Below are 18,733 nucleotides of genomic sequence, written 5' to 3'. Positions count from 1 at the left end.
GTGTTTTGTGTAGCTACTAGACAGTTAGGACTAGGGATTAATGGATTCACAGAACTGGTAATGAGGTTTATATGTAGACTAACATTATGTTTGTGCTTTGTCAAACTCATAAACGCAGCAAACAGATTTAAGCGCTTATATGCAATGTTACATTGGGTTGACTGTTCATGCATTTATTTGCTTTAGTGCAGCACAACAATGTGTCTACTACTACGCTTTATTTGTGAACTGATAAATATGGTTTAAAAAGTGCTTCAGGCATAGAAGAAATAGACAGTGATGCTGTAGCAGAAAATAGACAGTACTGAAAAAAAAAAAAACACCAATAAATAAACTGCAAATTAATAATCTATTATTCCTCAGTAGGTATTGTTTAGAAACTAATTAAATTACAAAAACAATCAATTACTAAATCAAATGCATATCTGAACTGTTAAACTTGGCAGTGATCATTACAAATGATTAGTTTCATTTTTTTTCTTTGCCAAAAACAATTTAATTGCAGTACGGAACGTGTCTTTTTTTTTTTTTTTTTTTGTCTAAATTTAGCTTTAACTAAAGATTAAACTGCTAATAATATTAGCAATGCACCATGATACTGTGGTATTTTTGTGACCATTATCACACCATGAAAATCCCATATCGTCACACCCCTAGTTAGGACTGACCTTGTCCAGTGTGAAGAGGTTGAGTAGCTGTTCTGTGCCCATGCTCTGCAAGCTGGCATTCTCTTGGCTGATGACTGTATTAGCAATGGTCATCTTAAACTTCTGCAGACCCATGATCTTCTCCTCCAGTGTTCCACGTGTGATGAGACGATACACATTCACCACACGTTTCTATACACACACACACACACACACACACACACACACACACATTAGGTTAAATGGTCAAATTAGGCTTCATTCATACCACAGTTGAACGTGGCTGAATTAAAAAAAAAAAAAAAAAAATTGTTAATATATATAAAAAAAACAGGGTGGCTGACCATGCCAATTTGTATAATAAATACATATGAATAGTACAAATAAACGTACACAAAAGTGCTTAAATGTAACTGCTATTTTACGCAATTCAATCAAAAATATATATTAAAAAAATCATTAATTAATAAGGTCTTCAGAAGATTGTGGAAATAAACAGGGAAGAAACATTTCTGTCCATCAGACTAATGGTAACTGGCTGATGCTGATAATCTCAAAATGTTCAAACTACTACTTATTAATTTCCAATACATCGGTCTTTTACTAGACAAAATACACACACACTCATTCACGCTCTCTTTCATACCTGTCCTATTCTGTGGGCTCGATCCATGGCCTGCAGGTCTCTCATGGGGTTCCAGTCGTGCTCCACAAACACTACAGTATCAGCCCCCGTCAGATTCAAACCCAGTCCACCCACGTGAGTGGTGAGCAGCAGGACATCTATAGACGGGTCATTATTGAACCTGCAGGAGAATATAGAGAGATCATATCAGGGTTCATACAGGCAAAACTGAATGAAAATCCAATCCAATTTTTAATTTTTAAGGACTTCATACAAGTGAGAACAAGTGCTTTCATCATTCCAAGATTATAACTTGTATTACGAGTGATGTTAATTAGTGGTCAAACTATATGTTTTTTTTAAATGGCTGATGCCGATATCCAGAAAGCAAGGTGGCCGATAGGCCGATACAACGCCAATATCACATAATTTCATACAGTAAATAACAAACATAAAATTGTCACAAAAAAAGCCTATAAACTCTTATTTAGCACTATATTTATTCAATTTCACACAAAATTTTAACTTTGTAAAAAAGAATCTAAAAAAATTATATTGTATTTTAAATGGTTGATAGCAGTTTCTTCTGATTTCTGTTTAGTCATCAAATTTGAGTTATTTAAATTGTGCATAAATTGTTCATATATTAGGAAGGAAATATCAGTACACACAGTAGTCCACGTTAGCAATTGCATTTTCTCAAAAAATACCAAATCAAACCAATTGTACACACAGTGCATAGTGAATAAGACATTTACTTATAGCGCACGTGAAGCGCTTTTACTTTGAAGTTGCACTCGCGTGGATCCAGTGCGAGCAGCAATATCCTGACAGTTTAAACGGCCTGGATCTCCTGCTTGGATAATCACGGACTGATTGTCATGATTTGTGATCCTGAAGTTTTGATTCTGGCTGACATAATACGCGCTTCAGAAGATGATATTACTGTAGATGAGCACTCTACGGGAAGAAAACACTGGATTTTCCTGAGGTTCGTGAATCTGTTTAAACGAGATATCTGCATATTTGCAGATGGTATATAATAGAAGTTTTATTGATATTTGCCTTTTATCATTACAAAAGATAGTTAAGTTACAGGGAACTGTTGAAGAGAGGCTGATAGAATACATGCTTTTGAGGTATATATACGAGCCCTCCACAGGATGCTGGATCTGCTCAAGATTTGTGAGGTATGTTTATTATATCTGTTTAACAAGATATTTGCATATTTGCAGACAGTATATGTTTTATTGATATTTGCCTTTTTATCATTAGACAAGACAGTTAAAAGCTACAGGGAACCGTTGAGGAGAGAGTGAGAATGAAACAGGCGAGCACTTTAATTAGCTCAAACACATTTGCCGTGATTCCGATATGCAGACCGTTTAAATGGCACTGTATTGCACACTGGTCTATTATTGTAGTTACACGATGGCGCGTAACAAAACGAACCATGACTGTTTGTTTACATGTCTCAGTCCCTTCACATGCAAGCAGGCGATTCTCGGCGCCCTCAAGAAATAAGTCGGCCAAATGGGACAATTTATTGGCCGGTGTGATATCAAATCGACCACTAATGTTAATGGTATTTACTAATCAGAACTAAAACCTAATTACAGTAATTCAACATTGCATGAACAGGCCATTACAGCAGTCAAATAACATTTCTAAATGCTAAAACAGGCGCAATGCAGTGAATAAAACAGAACAAGTGTCTCATTTTAAAGTTTTAATTAAACTTTACATTAAAAAAATGCATTGTTACTGCACGAGACGCTGAAAATAAGTTAGCACACGCTTACACAGAAAAAAGACTGTTGCGTTCGGAGTGAACAGTCCCCAGAGGTGAAGGTTTTTGGCGGTTGTGTCTTGACTATGGCTTTGCTCTCCAATCAGCATCTCTCTGCATAAGCATTAGGTATGTACATACAACTGTATATAATAAAACACTATGGTCCTGCTGGTTTTATGAAGCTTAAGTTTGTGGTAGTACTACGGCAATGGTATGTGCAACACTAAGTTAATAGAGAACCATCTGCTGAAGCGATATATGAACTGGCTATATCTTTTGACTTAATGATCATTTTACGCACATTTGTTAACAGCCAGATATGTTCTTTGCAAGAAACAAATCGCAACAACACAGTGCTGATTGGTTTATATCAAGGAGCTCTAAAATACTATATTTATATTGATTTCTTGTGCTCTCTTCTGGACGTAGAAGACAACTTTAATTTAAAAAGATGTCGTTCATATTTTTTCCCCTGCCTGAAATAAATTTGAATATAAATTTTAATTTTGGTAATATTTCAGTTAGAAATTTGAAAAAAAAAAAAAAAAAAAAAAAAAAAGGCATTATTCATTGAAAATGGAGTGCATGGATCTCGTCTTTAATGGACACACATTACAGTGAACGAGCGTTCATACGACAACAGGCAGTGAAAAGACTTTGGCACTAACTTCTTTGCCACTACAAAACTCAATCACTGGCAAGTGAAATCTGAACATTTACTAGGTAGTGGCTATTTTTTTTTTTTTTTTAAGTCGCTCAGCATATAGAGTGCACTTATTCAGCCATCTGGCTTCCGAAAGTATTTTTCCCATAAACTTTTCATTCATATACATATATATATATATATATATATATATATATATATATATATATATATATATATATATATATATATATATATATATATATAGGGAAAATATATATTTTCCCCATTCTATATGCATCACTTGATATAAACTAAAATAAAAACTAAAACGTAATGACAAACTGAAACTAAACTATAAAATATTTAAAAACTAAAACTAAACTGAAGCGAAAAATTTAAAATGAAATTAAATTTAAAACAATTATAACCTTGCCTTAGAATCTACACATTGTATCACGGTGTTATTGGGCTTGTTTAAAATGGGAGAATGTGCTTTAAGAATTTTAATTTCAATAAAAAATGAAACGTCATTTTTTGGGCATGTGAGCTGCGTTTATCAGTGGTCTAGAGTTTGTTAGAACAATAATGTTATGATGACAGAATATTTAAACTGGTTGCATAGAAGTACTTTGTAAAGGCAAAACATTCTTAATTGCAAACTTCAAAATGACTTCAGACAGTCACAATGACTGATGTTTCCATCGCGTGTTTCACCAGCCGACATCAGTTACGTATAAATTATGTATACAATTCGCTTCGGACTATAAGTCGCAAAACCTTTCAGATGATGAAAATCAGACAAAAAGACAAAGGTACAAGACTGTGTACTTGCTGTCTTTCATGAGGGCATGGACTACAATCCCATGAAGTATTGTGAATGATGTTATTGAATAAAAAATGATGGGAATATATAAAACTATTGATTTTAGGTTGCTGATTATAGGTATAGAAACAATATGTTTTATGTTTATTGCAATTTATTCCGATATGTACAGTGCATCCGGAAAGTATTCACAGCGCTTCACTTTTTCCACATTTTGTTATGTTACAGCCTTATTCCAAAATGGATTAAATTCATCGTTTTCCTCAAAATTCTACAAACAATACCCCATAATGACAACGTGAAAGAAGTTTGTTTGAAATCTTTGCAAATTTATAAAAATAAAAAAAAAAAATTAAAAAAAATCACATGTACACACAAGTATTCACAGCCTTTGCCATGACACTCAAAATTGAGATCAGGTGCATCCTGTTTCCACTGATCATCCTTGAGATGTTTCTACAACTTGATTAGAGTCCACCTGTGATAAATTCAGTTGATTGGACATGATTTGGAAAGGCACACACCTGTCTATATAAAGGTCCCACAGTTAACAGTGCATGTCAGAGCACAAACCAAGCCATGAAGTCCAAGGAATTGTCTGTAGACCTTCAAGAGGATTGTATCGAGGCACAGATCTGAGGAAGGGTACAGAAAAATGTCTGCAGCATTGAAGGTCCCAATGAGCACAGTGGCCTCATTGGGACTTCTTCCATCGTGGAAGAAGTTTGGAACCACCAGGGCTCTTCCTAGAACTGGTCGCCCAGCCAAACTGAGCGATCGGGGGAGAAGGGCCTTAGTCAGGGAGGTGACCAAGAACCCGATGGTCACTCTGACAGAGCTCCAGCATTTCTCTGTGGAGAGAGGAGAACCTTACAGAAGAACAACCATCTCTGCAGCACTCCACCAATCAGGCCTGTATGGTAGAGTGGCCAGACGGAAGCCACTCCTCAGTAAAAGGCACATGACAGCCTGCCTGGAGTTTGCCAAAAGGTACCTGAAGGACTCTCAGACCATGAGAAACAAAGATTGAACTCTTTGGCCTGAATGGCAAGCGTCATGTCTGGAGGAAACCAGGCACCGCTCATCACCTGGCCAATACCATCCCTACAGTGAAGCATGGTGGTGGCAGCATCATGCTGTGGGTATCAAGTCAGGCTCGAGGGAAAGATGAATGCAGCAATGTAAAGAAACATCCTTGATGAAAACCTGCTCCAGAGCACTCTGGACCTCAGACTGGGGCGAAGGTTCATCTTCCAACAGGACAACGACCCTAAGCACACAGCCAAGATAACAAAGGAGTGGCTCCGGGACAACTCTGTGAATGTCCTTGAGTGGCCCAGCCAGAGCCCAGACTTGAACCCGATTGAACATCTCTGGAGAGATCTGAAAATGGCTGTGCACCGACGCTCCCTATCCAACCTGATGGATCTTGAGAGGTCCTGCAAAGAAGAATGGGAGAAACTGCCCAAAAATAGGTGTGCCAAGCTTGTAGCATCATACTCAAAAAGACTTGAGGCTGTAATTGGTGCCAAAGGTGCTTCAACAAAGTATTGAGCAAAGGCTGTGAATACTTATGTACATGTGATTTTTTTCATTTTTTATTTTTAATAAATTTGCAAAGATCTCAAACAAACTTCTTTCACGTTGTCATTATGGGGTATTGTTTGTAGAATTTTGAGGAAAATAATGAATTTAATCCATTTTGGAATAAGGCTGTAACATAACAAAATGTGGAAAAAGTGAAGCACTGTGAATACTTTCCGGATGCACTGTACATAAGTATATATTAAGATAAGTAGTTTAAGGGTGAAGAGACACCGACTTGATTATGTCATTCACAGTGCGTCATGGGAGTGGCGGTCACTCTGAGACATGATTCGTGGGCTTTGTTGGCCGTGGTTCTCTGATTGGTGAAGCTTTCTCTGCTGGACTATGGGTAATATAGTTGTTTAACATGAATTCCGCTATCAAACATGATTTTTAAACAATGAAGTTGAAATAACAGGCAGATGGCTTCAATGAAAGCATATACAAGGCTCAAGGTAGGTCGGTCTTTAAAGGTTTATAAACTATCGTTGAAAATAAATTCGTCTATGGAATAAATTCATGGGATTTTTACTTAAATAGTCGCATTGTAGAGGGTTGTGTATCCACATCGACATTCAGAAACAACACAGAAGACCTTTGTTCTTTACCCATCCCTATACACCACGTAAAAAAACAAAAGCTGTGGTTGGTCACTTTTTATGTTAAGAATATAAAAGGGTGTGTGGAAAATGTATATTTGTTTCTCAGGCATGCTAACTGCATAGAAATATTACTTCAATTTCTAAAAGCTAAATTCAAGCACTTTAAGCACTTCAAGGACCTTGTGCGAACCCCATCAAAATTATTAGAGTCCAAAATTATATTAGCCAGAAAATATTATATCCTGAAATGTGGTTGGCATGGTTAAGGCCTCACCTGGAGACTATGGAGTGTCTGAGGCCGGCCTGAACACTTCCATCCAGTCTGAGGTAAGTGACAGTGGGCAGTTGTGGTTTGAGCAAATCCTGCTCAACAATGTCCAGCATGCTCTTCAGCTGGCAGAAGATCAGAACCCGATGCTGAGCCACCACAGCCTCTGTGCCACCATCGGACGAACCAGCAGAACCCAGTCCACAGTCCAACAATAACTGAGAATTAAAATGGAACAAAAATATATGCTCCTACTACCAAGTCTGTAATTTACATAAGATTATATTTATGTTAAAATGTATCTAACTAATAAAAATCAAAAATCTTACATTGGCCGAGACAATATGGTCACTTATGAATAATGAGCTAGGACTTTGGAAATATGGGTATGGGTATGTGGAGAGCACCTGTTTGAGGGCAGAGAGTTTTGGTGCGTGGTGGATGTCTCGGAGGCTGGAGTGTTGGCTGGCCAGCTGCTCGGTGATGTGTTTGTATTCTGGGTGTTGAGGAGTCAACACCAGCGATGGGTGATTGCACAGCTTCCTCAAGTACTGCAGAGCCTGAAACAAGCAACAGATCATTACAGATGGTTTGATTGAGAGAAGAATATCCTTGTCCTCATATCATTTGTTTTCCTGGGATCAACCTGGAAGACGTGTCCAGTGGCCTTGAGTTTTGGCTTCTCTTCCTCCTCTTGCGCAGATGCAGTGGAGATCACGTCATCCACATTCACCTTTGCACGCGACTTTGAAAAGTCTTCATACAGTTGAACCTGAGCAGGCACAGGTGTAAGAAAAAAGAGTGATTGTCACCCATACAAATAATATTTTTATAAATTATAATTTGTTGCATTACTACTTTGGAGTTGCAAGTAGAGCAGATTGGAGATTCTTATTAGTACAGACTACCTGGAGTGTTGAAGTGTTTTATGAGTGCCCATAAATGTTATTTTCAATTGTGTTTAGTGTTATGCACTTTGATTTCCTTTGTGGCTGCTGAAGTCACCGTACAACACTTGCTGTAATGACAATTTAATCAGCCACATCCTTGACAAATGTCCAGTATTTATTTTGTACCTGTAGAGGACTGAGGTTGCAGTAGTAATCTTGTATGATCTTGGGAGGCAGATCTTGAAGAACATCATCCTTCATTCTCCTCAGGAGGAAGGGAAGAACCTGTCTATGCAGTGCCTCCATTGCCAACACACCTGAAACATACACCCCAAATATATACAGGTGCATCTCAATAAATTAGAATGTCGTGGAAAAGTTCATTTATTTCAGTAATTCAACTCAAATTGTGAAACTCGTGTATTAAATAAATTCAATGCACACAGACTGAAGTAGTTTAAGTCTTTGGTTCTTTTAATTGTGATGATTTTGGCTCACATTTAACAAAAACCCACCAATTCACTATCTCAAAAAATTAGAATACATCATAAGACCAATTAAAAAAAATATTTTTAGTGAATTGTCGGCCTTCTGGAAAGTATGTTCATTTACTGTATATGTACTCAATACTTGGTAGGGGCTCCTTTTGCTTTAATTACTGCCTCAATTCGGCGTGGCATGGAGGTGATCAGTTTGTGGCACTGCTGAGGTGGTATGGAAGCCCAGGTTTCTTTGACAGTGGCCTTCAGCTCATCTGCATTTTTTGGTCTCTTGTTTCTCATTTTCCTTCTTGACAATACCCCATAGATTCTCTATGGGGTTCAGGTCTGGTGAGTTTGCTGGCCAGTCAAGCACACCAACACCATGGTCATTTAACCAACTTTTGGTGCTTTTGGCAGTGTGGGCAGGTGCCAAATCCTGCTGGAAAATGAAATCAGCATCTTTAAAAAGCTGGTCAGCAGAAGGAAGCATGAAGTGCTCCAAAAGTTCTTGGTAAACGGGTGCAGTGACTTTGGTTTTCAAAAAACACAATGGACCAACACCAGATGATGACATTGCACCCCAAATCATCACAGACTGTGGAAACTTAACACTGGACTTCAAGCAACTTGGGCTATGAGCTTCTCCACCCTTCCTCCAGACTCTAGGACCTTGGTTTCCAAATGAAATACAAAACTTGCTCTCATCTGAAAAGAGGACTTTGGACCACTGGGCAACAGTCCAGTTCTTCTTCTCCTTAACCCAGGTAAGACGCCTCTGACGTTGTCTGTGGTTCAGGAGTGGCTTAACAAGAGGAATACGACAACTGTAGCCAAATTCCTTGACACGTCTGTGTGCGGTGGCTCTTGATGCCTTGACCCCAACCTCAGTCCATTCCTTGTGAAGTTCACCCAAATTCTTGAATCGATTTTGCTTGACAATCCTCATAAGGCTGTGGTTCTCTCGGTTGGTTGTGCATCTTTTTCTTCCACACTTTTTCCTTCCACTCAACTTTCTGTTAACATGCTTGGATACAGCACTCTGTGAACAGCCAGCTTCTTTGGCAATGAATGTTTGTGGCTTACCCTCCTTGTGAAGGGTGTCAATGATTGTCTTCTGGACAACTGTCAGATCAGCAGTCTTCCCCATGATTGTGTAGCCTAGTGAACCAAACTGAGAGACCATTTTGAAGGCTCAGGAAACCTTTGCAGGTGTTTTGAGTTGATTAGCTGATTAGCATGTCACCATATTCTAATTTTTTGAGATAGTGAATTGGTGGGTTTTTGTTAAATGTGAGCCAAAATCATCACAATTAAAAGAACCAAAGACTTAAACTACTTCAGTCTGTGTGCACTGAATTTATTTAATACACGAGTTTCACAATTTGAGTTGAATTACTGAAATAAATGAACTTTTCCACGACATTCTAATTTATTGAGATGCACCTGTATATTTTTTTAAACGGAAGTTGACAATGTTTTATTAGAGACTTGGAGCTGTATCTGCAGGTTATGCATCAACCCCGTTACCATTTTATGTACCCCTTATTAAATCAATGTACTGTTCCATAAATCATAAATTGTCAAAATGACAACATGCTTTCAGGAAGGATGATTAAAAGGTCTTCCTCTTGTTTAATGACAAACATAAAATCACAACAACGGGGTTGATATTAAGCGTGTCCTCTGTCAATTAGGTAATATATATATATAATATTGCTGTTTTAATGGGTTTCAAAGGGGACATTTTTGTCCTTAAAGTCCTGAGTGTAACTATTTTGTGTACACAGTGTATTATAGATGTATTATAGGAACTTTTATTCCCCAAAAAACACACACCTTTGGCAAAAGTTAAGCCGTTGGCATTAACACAGCCAAAATGTCCCGACGGTCACACAAGGGTTAACTGATCGCGATGGATCTACATTTTCCGGTGAAGTTACTGTAACTTGTTTACTAATATTCATGACTTCTGAGTATTTTAACATTGCTGTAGTTTTGAGATTCCCTAAGTGTGCGCCGTTGTTTTCTCATTTAATTTTACCCCAGTCGCAGAAATGCACAAGTTTTCACTTTCCATTGTCCTGTTAGCAGATAATAGTCCGTTTAAAAGCCCCTATAGGTACGAGTTAGGCTACTAAAAGGTAGTTTCCCATGAAATGAATAATCATCTCAACTTGTACAGATTTCATAGCAAAGTAAATGTACATATTAATTTGTTTAATTTAAACAAACATTCATTTGTTTATTTTGTCTTTAGTACAACTTTACTGCTTAAGGAATTAATGAAACATTGTAATTGTTACTTGATATTTTCATGTTTAATAAAGTATATTTCATCCCCATCATTACAGAATCCTCGTTTACTAGTTTTATTGCGTGCAGTACATAGACGTACTATTGTAGTATTACGCTTTACTTGCATTATCAACTGAGGCTGTACAATATACAGTTGAAGTCAGAAGTTTACATACACCTTAGCCAAATACATTTAAACTCAGTTTTCACAATTCCTGACATTTAATCGTAGAAAACTTTCCCTGTCTTCGGTCAGTTAGGATCACTATTTTAAGAATGTTAAATGTCAGAATAATGGTAGAGAGAAAGATTTCTTTCATCACATTCCCAGTGGGTCAGAAGTTTACATACACTTTGTTAGTATTTGGTAGCATTGCCTTTATATTGTTTAACTTGGGTCAAACATTTTGGGTAGTCTTCCACAAGCTTCTCACAATAAGTTGCTGGAAGTGTGGCCCATTCCTCCAGACAGAACTGGTGTAACCGAGTCAGGTTTGTAGGCCTTCTTGCTCGCACATGCTTTTTCTATCAGATTGAGCTCAGGGCTTTGTGATGACCACTCCAATACCTTGACTTTGTTGTCCTTAAGCCATTTTTCCACAACTTTGGAGGTATGCTTGGGGTCATTGTCCAACTGGAAGACCAATTTGCGACCGAGCTTTACATTTCTGGCTGATGTCTTGATGTTGCTTCAATATATCCATATAATTTTCCTTCCTCATGATGCCATCTATTTTGTGAAGTGCACCAGTCCCTCCTGCAGCAAAGCACCCCCATAACATGATGCTGCCACCATATGCTTCATGGTTGGGATAGTGTTCTTCGGCTTGCAAGCCTCACCCATTTTCCTCCAAACATAATGATGGTCATTATGGCCATTTTGATTCATCAGATCAGAGGACATTTCTCCAAAAAGTAAGATCTTTGTTCCCATGTGCACTTGCAAACTGTAGTCTGGCTTTTTTATGTCGGTTTTGGAGCAGTGGCTTCTTCCTTGCCGAGCTACCCTTTCAGGTTATGTCAATATAGGACTCATTTTACTGTGGATATAGATACTTGTCTACCTATTTCCTCCAGCATCTTCACAAGGTACTTTGCTGTCGTTCTGGGATTGATTTGCAATTTCCCCAAAAAATACATTGATCTCTAGGAGATAGAATGTGTCTCCTTTCTGAGACAGTATGATGGCTGCATGGTCCCATGGTGTTTATACTTGCATACTATTGTTTGTGCAGATGAATGTGGTACCTTCAGGCATTAGGAAATTGCTCCCAAGGATGACCCAGACTTGTGGAGGTGCACAAATTATTTTTCTGAGGTCTTGGGAAAATCAAAAGAAATCAGCCATGATGTCAAGCAAAGAGGCACCGAGTTTGAAGGTAGGCCTTAAAATGAATCCACAGGTACACCTCCAATTGACTCCAATTAGCCTATCAGAAGCTAATTGGCTAATTGTCTAAAGACTTTACATAACTTTCTGGAATTTTCCAAGCTGCTAAACAGCAGTTAACTTAGTGTATGTAAACTTCTGACCCACTGGAATTGTGATATAGTCAAATAAAATTGAAACAATCTGTCGGTAAACAATTGTTGAAAAAATTACTCATGTCATGCACAAAGTAGATGTCCTAAATGACTTGCAAAACTATAGTTTGCTAATATGAAATCTGTGGAGTGGTTAGAAAATTAGTTTTAATGACTTCAACCTAAGTGTATGTAAACTTCTGACTTCAACTGTAATATATTGTACAGCTGTCGCAGAGAGCACAAAGTTCCGTAGTGCAGCTTTAATAACAATAATGATAATAGAAATGATAACTGAAAAATGGATATTACTAAAAATATCTGCATTAACTTCTTTTTAATAAGCATCTTCTAGAGTTATGATCATGAACACAAGGCCAGTAAAAGCTAACTGCACTATAAAGATGAGATGGCATAATGCACCCAATTAAAGGTGCACCCATACATTTTTTTGTTTCATCTTGGACTTACACTGACACCTAGGTGCGTGGATGCAACATCATTCAAACGCAATTTGCAGTTACCAATACCATTTTAGAAATCACAGTCTGCCATGATTTAAAAGTGTCCCATAATAACAGGGCAAAATCGTGTTTAATAGCAGAATTTCTGGTGAACAACTACATTACCCATGGTCCAGCAAAGAAAGATCCACCAATTAGAGAACCCCGGCCAACAAAATATTTAGAATATTAGACATAATATTTACAATCTTACAGAACATTCAAAAAGGAAAAAGCCCTCTTCTCTGAGAATGACCCAAAAAGAAACCAAATAGTCATACAGTATATCTAAATTTAAAATAATCAATGTCTAGTCCACCTCAGTACAGCGTTTATCTCAATACGAACTTGAGACTGAGAAGTGTATATTGTTAAAGCCAGGAAATGGAAAGATGTGACAATCACACCTGCTTCCTGCTCCCGTGAGGAACTTTTAGCATCTCGACTGGCAAGGATAGGCTTCCCATAGCGGGCGGCAAACTGCCGCTCCGTACCAAGAAAGCCTGGCATCAGGAAGTCAAAGAGTGACCATAACTCCAGAACATTGTTCTATAGAGACAGAAAAAGAACAGTTGCTGGTTTGTAACCTTTGCAAATATGTTAGACAAAACAAATTAAGTACACAAGACATTCCAAAAAAATACCCTCACCTGAATTGGTGTTCCTGAAAGGATTATTCTATAGTTGGCAGTTAGCTGCTTGATTGCCTTGGAGAGTTTAGTCTTCCCATTCTTAATGACGTGACCCTCATCAAGGATACAGTAATTAAATTTAATATCCCTGTAAAGGAGGACATTTATATGATCGATTTCCATTTACCCCATTGTACATACGTCTTTGAATGATAAACAATGTTACCTGAAAAAGTCGATGTCATTCCTAACAACATCATATGAGGCAACAACAAGATTGTGTTTTTTCACTTGGTGTTGTAACCTGCAGAGAATGACACTCAAATTACAAACCAAGGCATATTCAGTTTTAAAGGATTAGTTCACCCAAAAATGATAATTCTCACATGATTTACTCACCTTTAACCCATCCCAGATGTGTATGTCTTTCCTTCTTCAGCAGAACCGAAATGAAGATTTTTATAAGCACATTTCAGCTGTTTGTCCATAAAATGAAAGCGAACGGGTGCCATGACACTGTTGGCTGTTTGACGGACCAAAAGGCATATTTAGGCAACATAAAAGCACTCCACACAACTCCAGTCGATCACTGAATGTCTCCTGAAGCAAATTGTTGGTTACTTATGTAACTGTGGTTCTATGACTGGCTCCAGACTGCCAAAGAGCACTACTGAGTGGAAGATGAATAACAAAGATGTCACAAGGGTCTGTTGCTATAGGGACTAGCAAGATTGCAAGTACATTACATTTATGCATTTGCAGACACTTTATCCACAGAGTATATATTAAGTTGTGTGTTCCCTGGGAATTAAACCCATGATCTACCGGAAATATCAGGAAGTATTACACAAGTCCTTCCCATTATAATGAGTGATGACCTGAGTTGATCAACTATTTTGTGAATAAGAAAGGTCACAAAGAGATTACTAAAAAATGAATCAGAACATTAACATTTCCCATTGCTGTCATTGTACAGAGTCAGTTACGCATGCAGAAGGGAGATGTGCATTAATAACGTGTTGAATAAATAAACAACACAAAGCATTCATATGAATACTCAAATTACAAATCTACAGTGAAGGTGGTGATTGATGACTTGCATCCCATCACGAGTGAGTCTGGTTACCCAACACTATTTTATAATAAATGTAGATGTGTACTACATTAAGCCTAATCATAAACATGTACTTTGTGAATTCCAAGTTATTGCCGCAGAACATCAGTGATCTGAACCCGTGAAGCCATGAAGAATGGCATTTCGACGGGTCGACCAGAATTTCATGAATAGGCGTAAAAACCTGTGTAAAATTTTCAATGTGCAAGTCTGTTCTTCGACAGGGCAGTGCCAATGTAACAAATAGATAAAGGTAAAACAAATAGATAACTGACCATAGCCCATCATGTGCTGTAGTAGCAAAAAGCACAAGGCACTGGCAAGACAAGCTGTCAATATACCTAGGGCTCAAAATGATTTGCAGAGTCAAACAACAGCTATACAATGGCACTTTTAATGTATTGGCTTGACCTTCTGTAAAAAGGCCGGTTTGGTCACAGCACAATTCTTGAATCCTCCAGACAAAACTGCATTGCGGAGCCACAGAGCATGCAACTCACTAACACATCTCGTGATGGCAAGCAAAGTTTTTTTTTATTTTTTTTTTTTTTAAATCTCAGGCCCAACAGAAATCCAGAGGGGAAAACACAAAATACAATTTCCCACTGCAGGATCAGGACTCTGCATAGAGGGTTGAAACGACTGATGCCTTTAAGAATGCCACCATCAGTTTTTTTTGCACCCAAGGAACAGCACGGTCACACTCTCAGCAGCTGTAATCAAAACCCCCTCACAGCTGTGGCAATTCCTTTTTTTAAACTAATTCCAGGGTAATATAACAATAACCATAATGTTATAAATTTACACTCAATATTTAAAAAAATGTATAATAGATTTGATTGCTAAAATGCTAGATTTATGTTGCTAAATAAGGCAGAAATGCGTCAAAGTCCATGCAAAAAGGTCTACTGTACATTGTACTGTGTATAGTGAATAAGACATTTACTTATAGCAGACGAGAAGCGCTTTTACCTTGAAGTAGCACCAGAGATGGGCCACTTCTTTAAAATGAATGGGAGAAATTAGAACGCCTAACTGCAGCCAGCGGTCAATGGGTGTAGATAGGAAGTCCCGCCTTACAGGTAAAAGAGCCAATCACCTTTTAGATACAGACATCGCCTGTCAATCAACTAGAGAACGAGCATGTGCATTAGCTATAAAAGCTGGGAAAATTTTATTTTTTAGCATAATCTGAGGTAAAGGAGCACCATTTATGATACCAGTGTTGTCAGATTTTACTGCTGATTTGAAATATGTTCTTTGATCATAATCTTGACCAACGGTTTTGGAGATTTCGGTCTTTCCTCATTCAAGTAGATAGGCGATGCATTGTCATGACTGGAAATAGCCTCCCGAGAGCGTTCCAAACATAGCCGACAGTGGACTGACTTGCTAGAAAGACTTTGGTTGCACTCACGTGCTCGTGCAGATTCAGCGCGAGCAGCAATCTCCTGACAGTTTAAATGGCCTGGATTGCCTGCTTGGATTGTCACGTGCTGACCGTCAAGAGTTGTGAATCAGAGGAACTTTAAATCCTGAAGTTTTGATTCTGGCTAATAGAATACGTGATTCAGAGGTAGATCTTAGTTGAGCGCTCGACGAAAAAAAAAAACAAACGCTGGATTTTCGTGAGGTTCTTGAATTACATCTGTTTAAACGAGATATTTGCATATTTGCAGACGGTATATAATAGAAGTTTTATTGATATTTGCCTTTTATCATTATAAAAGAAAGCTTAAAGTGACAGGGAACTGCTGAGAAGAGGCTGATAGAATACGTGCTTTAGAGGCAAATAATGGGCCATTCATTTTCCTCGGACAGTCAAACGAATGTTCAGTGAGACGGCTCATTCAACTGCTACATGAGTGCAACAAATGACCTAATCACTCCAGTGACCTGCAAGAAATACTCCACAAAACAAACTCCAGCCAATAAGAGGCATAAGCACAAAGAACGTGCAGATTCATCCACAGCGCTGTCCCGAAGGTGTGCTACTACACAAAACAACCTCCAGACAACACAATACTGCAGGGATACAGCTGTGACTATGCCCTAATAGCTGCGCTCACACCACTGCAGGTTCTCAGCATCTAGACGTGCATGATGGGCATTTTATACATGGCCACATCATCAACAAGTCACAAGGTGACAGCATTTATATTAGGTTCTCGGCAAGGAAGGAGATATGAAGGTATACACTCAGTTGTGCTCTTTGGCAGTCTGGAGCCAAGTAAATAGAACGATAGGTTTGTGTAAGAAACAAATCGATCATTAAAACGTTTTTTACCTTTTAATCATTGCGTCCGCCCACCGCTGTATTTCAGTTTGAAATGACATAACTCATGTGTGACGTTAGTTGCTCTGTTGTATACAAAGCATGCTTCCGACTTCTCGCGTGAAAGCGCCATTGCGCTTACGCCACGCAACAGCTCCGTGATGGGTCGACTGGTAGCAGCAAGCATTTTTTAAAAGTTTAAGTTTTAATTCTAGATTTATTTTCTACACAAACCTATCAATTTGCTTCAGAAGACATTCATTGATCAACTGGAGTCATGCGGAGTAATTTTATGCTGCCTAAATATGCCTTTTGGACCATCAAACAGCCAGCAGCATCATTGCACCATTTGCTTTCATTGTATGGACAAACAGAGCTGAAATGTGCTTAAATTCTTAATTTCAGTTCTTCTGAAGGAAAGACATACACATCTGGGATAACTTAAAGGTGAGTACATCATAAGAGAATTCTCATTTTTGGGTGAACTAATCCTTTAAATACAACTTAAGGTCTATCAACAGCCTCTGTGACATGCTATCAATTACCACAGAAAACTTTGACTTGTACCCCAATTAGGGCTGGGCAAATTTTGAATATTCACGATATAATCGTGATGATTTGGCTGATGAAATCAAATTAAGTAATATCGTGAATATCGCAATGATTTTAATGTGCATTTCATGAAACTTAATGGCCAAATAAAAAGCGCATCAGTAACTAATTTCACTATCCTTCTGGGCAGCACAATTAATCAAATTAACAGCAAAATAGCAATAAAGTCTTATGTGTTTATAAAATTGCAATGGACTGCGTTACAAGACAGATAAACATGGTCTGTGTGTGCTTCAGAATGGGTGACGGGCTGTTCTGTGCACGCGCAGGACTCATGCAGGTTTTTAGTGCTTTTAGAGCAGATCACATGCACTGTGAAACAAAGTACTGAATGTTCAAGCATTCGTGCAATACCAAAATTTCGAAACCACTACAAATTATTATACAAATCTACAAAGGCGGCATAGTATAAGAGAAAAGGAGTGGACAACAGCACTTCACCAGATGCAGTGCATTGCAAACAACACAATTTTGAAAGCGTCAAAATAAAGGCTCCATGTGAAGTGTCCAAATAACAGCTTCAGGTGAAAGTAAATAGGAAAGAAATATATCACTTTTAAATAAAACAAATCTAATCCTCAAAATAATAATTATAATTTAGTATTAGAATAATAAACTTGACTGGGTCCCACAGTAATAATTTAGTATCATGCAATATTTAAAAAAAATTCAACAAAGTGCTCATTTACAAAAATAATGATTTAGTAAAAATATATGAAGGTAAATAATGTTTTTTTATTAAGTTACTATGTATCATTGTATATAAAATATAAAAGTGCATATCAATGACAATGATTAGATCTCATTCTCCCTTGTGTTCATTTAGTGCAAAACTGTAGGGAAACATGCCTTTTTTTAATTTTTAAATAGATTTTGATTTAATGCCCATAAAATATTAAATCTACTTGGCTACAATTGATTGCATGAAATTATGGTTCCTCTGATTTAAAAAAAAAGTCATTTCAGAGCAAATACATAATTATCGAGATATATTGAATATCGTCAATAGGCCGAAAAATCGAGATATAATTTTTGAAGCCATATCACCCAGCCCTAACCCCAATTTGTAAAAATGAACAGGAAATGTGTTGAGTAATGCATTTGCAATGAATACACAGCAGGAAAGCTGTCCACATACAAAAGCACTTGAACTACTTAATTGAAATTGTCTAATTTAACCCTCAATATTCTTTTAAATCAGTAAATGTACTTCTTTAAATGGTCATACCGTGCTCTTTCTGTGGGGGGGCCTGTATAGTGCAAAGGATTGAGATACTCTTTAGAGCAAAATTTGCCAACCTCATCCACCCAGTGGCCAGTTAGGGTGGGTGGACACATCACTATAGAGGGCAAAGGGCAACAATCTGGACCCTTCGTCCTAGTGTACTCTTGAGCCCTGAACACACAAAAATTAAG

General features: G+C 37.8%; 1 protein-coding gene across 3 annotated transcripts in view; it reads right to left on the bottom strand.

Annotated features, from left to right (window-relative positions):
• LOC127412189 (TATA-binding protein-associated factor 172-like) overlaps positions 1-18,733 on the bottom strand; it is a 57,817-nt gene that overhangs the window by 1,024 nt on the left and 38,060 nt on the right. For all 3 annotated transcript variants that reach the window (XM_051648350.1, XM_051648348.1, XM_051648349.1), the window contains 10 exons: positions 18,546-18,713; positions 13,543-13,620; positions 13,335-13,464; positions 13,092-13,233; positions 8,067-8,197; positions 7,637-7,762; positions 7,398-7,550; positions 6,997-7,208; positions 1,294-1,453; positions 669-839 (listed from right to left, as the gene is read on the bottom strand). In XM_051648350.1, the coding sequence (XP_051504310.1) occupies positions 669-839; positions 1,294-1,453; positions 6,997-7,208; positions 7,398-7,550; positions 7,637-7,762; positions 8,067-8,197; positions 13,092-13,233; positions 13,335-13,464; positions 13,543-13,620; positions 18,546-18,713 (1,471 nt within the window). The remainder of the gene's footprint in view (positions 1-668; positions 840-1,293; positions 1,454-6,996; positions 7,209-7,397; positions 7,551-7,636; positions 7,763-8,066; positions 8,198-13,091; positions 13,234-13,334; positions 13,465-13,542; positions 13,621-18,545; positions 18,714-18,733) is intronic.

Source organism: Myxocyprinus asiaticus, chromosome 21 (genome assembly GCF_019703515.2).
Source record: "Myxocyprinus asiaticus isolate MX2 ecotype Aquarium Trade chromosome 21, UBuf_Myxa_2, whole genome shotgun sequence".
In the NCBI taxonomy this organism is placed as follows: Eukaryota; Metazoa; Chordata; class Actinopteri; order Cypriniformes; family Catostomidae; genus Myxocyprinus; species Myxocyprinus asiaticus.
This window is presented reverse-complemented; position numbering and strand designations above follow the sequence as displayed.